Here is an 8,242-nt window from a genome sequence, read left to right on the forward strand (position 1 = left end):
GGAGAAATATCAGTAACCTCAGATATGCAGATGACACCACACTTACGGCAGAAAGCAAAGAAGAACTAAAGAGCCTCTTGATGAAAGTGAAAGAGAAGAGTGAAAAAGTTGGCTTAAAGCTCAACATTCAGAAAATGAAGATCATGGCATCTGGTCCCATCACTTCATGGCAAATAGATGGGGAAACAAAGGAAACAGTGAGAGACTTTATTTTGTTGGGCTCCAAAACCACTGCAGATGGTGACTACAGCCATGAAATTAAAAGATGCTTACTCTTTGGAAGAAAAGTTATGACTAACTTAGACAGCATATTAAAAAGCAGAGACACTACTTTGCCAACAAAGGCCCGTCTACTCAAAGGTTTGGTTTTTCCAGTAGTCATGTACGGATGTGAGAGTTGGACTGTAAAGAAAGATGAGTGCCAAAGAATTGATGCTTTTGAACTGTGGTGTTGGAGAAGACTCTTGAGAGTCCCTTGGACAGCAAGGAGATCCAACCATATTCAAGGAGATCCTGAATATTCCTCGGGAGGACTGATACTGAAGCTGAACCTCCAAAACTTTGGCCACAAGATGCGAAGAACTGACTCATTTGAAAAGACCCTGATGCTGGGAATGATCGAAGGTGGGATGAGAAGGGGATGACAGAGGATGAGATGGTTGGATGGCATCACCAACCCGATGGACATGAGTTTGAGCAAGCTCAGGGAGTTGGTGATGGACAGGGAAGCCTGGCGTGCTGTAGTCCGTGGGGTCGCAGAGTTGGACAGGACTGAGCGACCGAACTGAACTTTATTGTTCATCATGTGACTGATGAACAGCAAGGTGGGTAACAAATAAACACTTGAAAAGACACTCAACATTATCAGCCAATAGAGAAATCAGAATCACAATTTAGACACACCCACTAGAATAACTAAAATTAAAAGGATTTATCATACTAACTGTTGGCAAGTATGTGGAGGAACAGGAAGACAAACTTTTTCACTGCTGGTGGGGATATGGTACAACCATTTTGGGAAAACTGGTAACTTCATAAAAAAGTAAACATACATGTCATATTACCTAGCCATCCTATTCCTAGGTATTTACTCAAGAAAAACTGAAGCATATGGCCACACAAAGACATTATACAGATAGCCCCTCAATGGGAACAACCCAAACTTCCATCAACAGGTAGATGGAAAAACAAACTGTGGTATTTCCAAGTAATGGATTACTACTCACTAAAAAATGAATGAATTTCAACCTAAAATAATTATGCTGTAGAAATAAAGTACATACTAAGTAATTCTATTTATAGAAAAGTCTAGAAAATACAAACTAATCTATATACTCATGGGAGCAGAGGAGACTTCTGAAAGTAATGGATATCTTTCATTATCTTGATTTTGGTGATGATTTCTTACATCAAATTATCCAAACATATCAAAGAGTACATTATAAATATGTGTAGTTTATTGTGTTAATCATACCTGCTCAAGAAAAAAGTTTTCTGGGAGGTGGCACTACCACTTGGTTCTGCTACATTGTGAGTGCCCCTGGAGCTGGGTGACTCTAGATCCATCAGGACACTGGATGCCCCTGTAAGAGATCCTTGGGGTAAGGAAAGTTAAGTAGAGGTGATGGCAATTGACTGGGCATGCTTGGAGAACAGGGCTGACTCTATTTCCTTCCACAGCTCAACACAGCACTTGTCCTTTGGATAAGCCCAGCTCCTTTGAACCTCTAGCCCCTTCTCATCATTCAGGTCTAGGGATGAAAATCAAGTGCCTTCACTGAGTGCCAATTCTAAATTGGTTCCTATCCCTCATTTTGTCCTAAAGTCACTTCCCGTATTTCTCTTTTCTTCATGGCATGTACCACAATCAGAAATTATTAATGTAGCTATTTCAATTACCTACTTGCGTCATCCCTCTTTTATGCTGCTGACAGCCCACAGATCCCTTTATAGGAGGTGCACCCACCCTATAGGTGCCTTAACTTTTGGTTGACAACTCACAGCTACCCCTGCGATGACTGACTGAAATGAGAGGTGGGTGGGGGAAGAAGGGCACAAAAGATTAGCTCCTTGGCAGTAAGGAGCCTTAACTCTGTGGCACAATTGTGCACAGTTCCCTGAGATCTGACTAGAGCTAGTCTCCACCTGAGGTCACGTTCTTACTTAGCTTTACCTTTTTTCCCTGCCCTGTCCTGCTTTCGTCACTTCCGTAATAAATCCCTCAAAACATTCTCATCTCAGGCTCTGCTTCTGGGAAATCTGACCCATGACATCCTTGGTTAGCTTCATGAGGGACTATTTTGTTCATCCCCCTGGAACATATTCTTTTCTTAGGTTCTGCTTATGACCTTCTCCCCATCTAAGAATAATGAGGGAATATCTTTGTCCCACCCTAAGAACAGTGCCTGGAACACAGCAGACCCTCAGTAAGTGTGCTGAATGAATACAGGGGCGTGCCCTGGGGTCTGTTTTATAGCTTAGCTGATCTGGCCTAGAGGCATTGTGAGTCATAGCTGGTAAAAAGCAACTGAGTGGTTCAGAGATGGGGCCAGGCCTAGGACAGCAGCTTGGCATCTTCGACACGTCCTCCAGGTGAGGCACGACATGTGAGGATTATAGGGGAAGGGTCCTCTGGAAAGATGCAACCTCAAGGGTGGGCCTGGTTCTATCCTAAGGCCCTACATGGTCTTCCAGAGACATGTCCCTGAGCCAGATCTAGGGGACAGTACTGCCCAGGTTTGTGTGAAAAATAAGCGTGTGTTGAATTAATGGAGGTCTAACAGAGGGAACCCTGCCCCAGGGTTCTTTTCACTCTCCATGGGGCGAAGAGGAATTTAAAAGAAAACATAGCCCTCTTTCTCACACAACAGAATCAGCACTTTTACGAGTGAGGAAAGGGAGAATGGGACACGTCTGTTACCTGGACTTTAGCTTCCTTGAGCATGTAGTCTGCTTGGGATAAAAGTCATACCCAGTCTGCACAACCACTGTTGGCTCAGGTCCTAGCCCATGGCACATGCCTCCACCGAACTGACTACAAGGGACTGTGATCTAAACACACACATCAGGCTTCCCAGATGGACCAGGAATATCTTGAGGGCGGGCGTAGGCTATGCTTGGGACCCTCTACCCAAACCACAGCCTGGCACAAAGCAGATGTCAGCTCAAAGTTGTAAAATAAGTGAATGATAAGGGCAATAACGCTGTTGGTATGCTCGACATCCACCAGATACTTTTCAGGATGTAGACCTACCACTGCGTTTGCAGTCCTGCAGTAGCGCCCTCTAACCCACAGAAGGAAGGCTAAACTCTGGAGCCTGCCTGTACAGCACCCTCACAGAGCACCCTGGTCTCCCTTTCCAGCTTCCTCTTCTGCTATTAATACCCTACACCGACCCTACCCCAAGCTCTTCCTCACATGCGCAACACTGGAGCCTTGCAGAGCCCTTCACTCTGCCTAGAGGCTCTCCCTTATCCACCCACAACGTACCTGTCAAAATTCCTGTGCATCTTTACTTGCCTCTGCTATCATTCCCTCCTTCCCTAAGGGCCTATTAACCCCTTCCAGCAGCCACTCAGCACTCAAGAGAGCAGGGCTCTGGTCCTTAATCAGCCTATCTAGCCCCAAGACCCGAAAGTGGTCTTTGGAGATGTTTCCGGGAAGACTGCTGCTAGGCGAGTGGGCAGGGATGGACTCCTCAGTGGCCAGCAGCTTGTTAGCCCTGAGCGCCGTCGCAGGCCTGAGCCCTGCCCAGCAGGCCTCGTGGTTTTAGGGATCAGGGGGTCGAACAGCTCGCCGGAGCAGGTTGCTCACCCATACTCTTGCTCCCCAGCAGTGCCCCTGGCTCGCCTTTATCATTCTGGACATCGGGGCTTGAGAGGCAAGGGCGCAGCCCGAGTCACCCGGGTCCTCGTGGCTACGCTCCGGGCATCCGTGCGCCTGACAAGGCCCGCCCGGCCCTCGCCCTGGACGCCTTTGGGTGCCTGGGCTGGGGCTACACCAGCCGCCTGTGGGAGCAGCTGCGGCAGTTCTGGACCGACCACTGCTCGCGGCGCTTCTCACCGCGACGCCCGCCGCTGCGCCGCATCTCCTCCATGTCCACCTTCTACCTGTTGGACCACCAGACGCGCCAGGCGGAGCTAGGCCTCAGCTACGGCTCGCCCCGCACGCGCCTCAGCGACGAGGCCTTCGTGTTCCGCGGCGGACGGTGGACCGCCGAAGGCCCGCCAGCGTGGCGGCCGCAGCTGCCCTCGCAGACCATCGCGGGCTGGAAGGCGCAGGTGCAACGAGTCAAGAGCCAAGTGCTGCTGGAGGAGAACAACTACCTGAAGCTGCAGCAGGAACTGCTTATGGACATGCTGACGGAGACCACAGCCCGAATGCACCTGCTGGAGAAGAAGCTCGACCACGAGGCCAGCCCGGCTGCCGCGGCGTGCTCCTGGCAGAGGAAGACGCGCAAGCGCGAAGGCCCGCGCGGCCTGCCCATGCTCGAGCCGCGGGCTCCGGAGTCGCGGTGACGCAATAAAACCCGTGCGGCGCATGCGCACCTCGCCCGTCACCGCAGGCGCGTCGCTCGGGCCCGGGCGAGCGCTGCGCGCGCTGGGTGCGTGCAGGGGAGACCAGTGCGGGCCTGTGGTGGGCCGGGAAGTCACCCACAGCCGGGCTCGGGAGAATGCGATAGGGCTGTGTAGGAAGATGTTAGCAGCCCGCTGGGAACGCGCAGTGGGAGCCGGGCTGGCAACAGGCAGTGTCTAGGGGGCGAGGATGGCAGGCGGTGAAAGGCAGTGGCTGTGAAGGCTTTCTTGGCCTAAGGGACGGAGGACAAAGTCCGGGAGGCGGGGAAACCCGGGCTCAGGCACGGAGGGTGCGGTTGGGCGGGCGGGTCAAGGGCCTTGCACTTGGCCCTTCCCTCCTTGAGGCGCTCCCTGGAGGGGTTTCAGCCTGAGTCTCGGATAAGAATGCATTTTACGACCTGGGAACTGTTTCGAGACTGAAGCCTTCTCGAAACTTTGGGCTCTGCCTCCCCGTCCTGGCTGTACCGGCTTTTGGTGAGACACTTGACCGGCTTCTTTCTAAAATGACTGGTCGGAGGTACAAATAAGCCCTCTCTGGAGCCAGTCTAGTGCACAGATAGGATTTGCTCAATCCACTTTTTTACAGTTTTGCGTGAGTTGCCAACACGTACGAATCTGGAGATTTCACATTAAAAATCCAGATGTTCTGTGTTCTCCTGAAAACCCAGGAAATTTAGCCATCACGGACCTTGGTTTTGCCCAACAGCAATCGCCTGATTTGTGGCTGTCGTCACCTGGTCAGTATAGGTGTCTGATTTTTGAACCGCTTCTAGATCCGTTCCAAATGGGTGTTCTCTCTCCGAATATGGGGCCCCCCTCTCCGCGCCCAGGGTATCGTATCAGGTACTTTTCATGAGTGTGTTGTACTTGTGAGTGACGTGGCTGCACAAGCAGGTGATGACACTGGTCTTTGGTATCTGCAAGCTTTCCTCACAATACAGACAGGCGATGTCAGCATCCAGTAAGTTCAGTAAGATTCCAAAACATTTCCCTAGAGCCACGTGAAATCTTTGAGAGAAGTGGGTGTCCTGCCTTACCCTAACTTGCTTTCAGGAGAAAGACTGCTGCTGCTACTGCTAAGTCGCTTCAGTCGTGTCCCAACTCTGTGTGACCCCACAGACGGAAGCCCACCAGGCTCCTCCATCCCTGGGATTCTCCAGGCAAGAACACGAGTGGGTTGCCATTTCCTTCTCCAATGCATGAAGGTGAAAAGTGAAAGTGAAGTCGCTCAGTTGTGTCCGACTCTTAGCAACCCCATGGACTGCAGCCTGCCAGGCTCCTCCGTCCATGGGATTTTCCAGGCAAGAGTACTGGAGTGGGATGCCATTGCCTTCTCCAAGGAGAAAGACTAGGGGTTACTAAACCATTACTTTGTACAAAATGTGGCCAAAACAACACAGAACATGTCATTAGACGTCAGGCTTAAAAATTTCTTTTGAGTGGTACTCTTTTGTATTTTAATAATTCTGTATTTATATAATTGTTGTTCAGTCGCCCAGTTGTGTCCAACCCTTTGTGACTGCATGGACTGTAGCATGCCAGGCCTCTCTGTCCCTCACCATCTGAAGTTTGCCCAAGTTCATGTCCATTGCATCAGTGATGCCATGCAGCCATCTCATCTTCTGACGCCCTCTTTTCCTTCTGCCCTCAATCTTTCCCAGCATCTGGGACTTTTCCAACAAGTTGGCTGTTGGCATCAGATGACCAAAATACTGGAGCTTCAGCTTCAGCATCCGTCCTTCCAGCGAGTATTCAGGGTTGATTTCCCTTAAGATTGACTGGTTTTATCTCCATGCTGTCCAAGGGACTCTCAGGAGTCTTCTCCAGCACCACAGTTCCAAGGCATCAATTCTTTAGCGCTCTGCCTTCTTTCCAATTCAACCCTACGTGAACACTGGGAAGACCATAGCCTTGATTATATGGACTTTTGTCGGCAATGTCTGTGCTTTTCAACACACTGTCTAGGTTTGTCATAGCTTTCCTATCAAGAAGCAAATGTCTTCTGATTTCATGGCTGCAGTCACCATCCGCAGTGATTTTAGAGCCCGAGAAAAGGAAATCTGTTACTACTTCCACCTTTTCCCTCTCTATTTGCCATAAAGTAATGGGGCTGGATGCCGTGAACTTAGTTTTTTTAATATTTAGTTTTAAGCCAGCATTAATATTTTATATTAACATGGGTTAGAATATTTTGAATAGTTGTAGTGGTGACATAAAATTTTCTTTGAGAATAACTTAGAAAATAAAAAATATGCAGAAAAGGAAATGAGAAGGGAGTCAAAACAATACCTAAAGCGGGGGGGTGGGGGAGGAACACAATATAAGGCACTGATGGAGAAACTAAGTGGAAGAGGCCAGATACACAGGACCACATGTTGTATGATTTTGTTTATATAAAATATCCAGAAGAGGCAAATCCATAGCTGGTGGGGCGGGGGAAGTGGGAAGGAGGAAGTGACTGTTTAACAGGAGCAGGCTTTCCTTTTGAGTCGAAGAAAAATATTTTCGAGGTGTAATGGTTGTACACTGTAAATGTGGCACATTCTAAAACGTACATTCTAAAAGCCACTGACTTGTACATGTTAGTGACTTGTGTGAATTTTACTGCCATAAAACATTTTTAAGGAGGAAAGTGCGTTAAAACCTGAGATAAAAACTATTCAGTGTGGGGAAGTAGGAAAAATCATGAAGGTGATCTGAGAGTACCTGAAGCTGAGGAATGCTGCTTCGGTCAGAGCACTGGAAAGCAAATAGTTGATTCTCTAGAACAGAGAAAAGTATCTCCCGCGACAGAGCAGCAACAGACAGAGAGCCCTATGTTTAGGGAAGGGCGTCCAGGTGGATAAAGGACCCAGATCAAATGGGGAGGATGATCTTTTGAGATATCTGCCTTTGTTCTTTCTGTTCTGGGCTTTCAGCCCTTGACTAAGGCAGCAAGCTCATTGCCCCAGGCAACGTGACAGAACTGAAAATAGGAACAAAGGACTTTTTTGTGGGTTTCTTCTTCTACAGCTCAGAACTCTGAACAGCTTTGCAAAAATATTTTATGGGCTTGAGGAGAGAGGTGGAAAAGGCTGTACATTTGTCTACAGCAAGAGGAAAGATGAAGGGAAATGGAAGTAGAGATCCTGGGAGGTCTTCCATCGTGGCAAAAAGTCCTTTCTTGATCCTGCATTACCTTCCAGCTACTGCCCCATTGTCTGCTTTCCTTTATTACTAAACTCCCCAAAGTTGCTTCTGTTCACTGTCTTCAATTCCTCCCCTCCCTCTTTGCTCTTAGTTCCCCTCAGCTTTGAATCCTACCTCCAATGCTCCGCAGCCCACTCTTGCCGGGATAACGCTGACTCCAGTCCTGGGAAGGCCTCTGGCCACTTCTCCTCCCTCATCTAGGCCCGTCCGCAGCATTTCTTACAGGGGACTCCTTGTCTTCCCAAGGCTTCTAAGGCACTGCCCTCTTCCGATTTCTCTCCTACCTCACAGTTGCTCCTTCTCAGTGTTTTGCTGATTTTACTCACTTCCTTCAGGTGTCTACTTAAGTGTCACCTTTTCAGTGAAGTTTTCCCTAACGACTTTATTTTAAAAGAAGGTACATTCGCCCCACACCCAACAAAACCAGCACTACTTACCCTCCTTTCTTGCTTTGTTTTCTAGCCTTTGTCACCATTTA

At 48.8% G+C, this 8,242-nt stretch overlaps 1 protein-coding gene across 1 annotated transcript; it reads left to right on the forward strand.

Annotated features, from left to right (window-relative positions):
- Window positions 1–2,542: 2,542 nt before the first annotated feature.
- CBY3 (chibby family member 3) lies at window positions 2,543–4,518 on the forward strand. Its single transcript, XM_052642593.1, has 2 exons — window positions 2,543–2,592; window positions 3,834–4,518. The coding sequence occupies exons 1-2, from the start codon at window positions 2,543–2,545 to the stop codon at window positions 4,516–4,518; spliced, it is 735 nt and encodes a 244-aa protein (XP_052498553.1).
- The last annotated feature ends 3,724 nt before the right edge of the window (window positions 4,519–8,242 follow it).

This window comes from Budorcas taxicolor, chromosome 7 (assembly GCF_023091745.1).
Source record: "Budorcas taxicolor isolate Tak-1 chromosome 7, Takin1.1, whole genome shotgun sequence".
NCBI lineage: Eukaryota > Metazoa > Chordata > Mammalia > Artiodactyla > Bovidae > Budorcas > Budorcas taxicolor.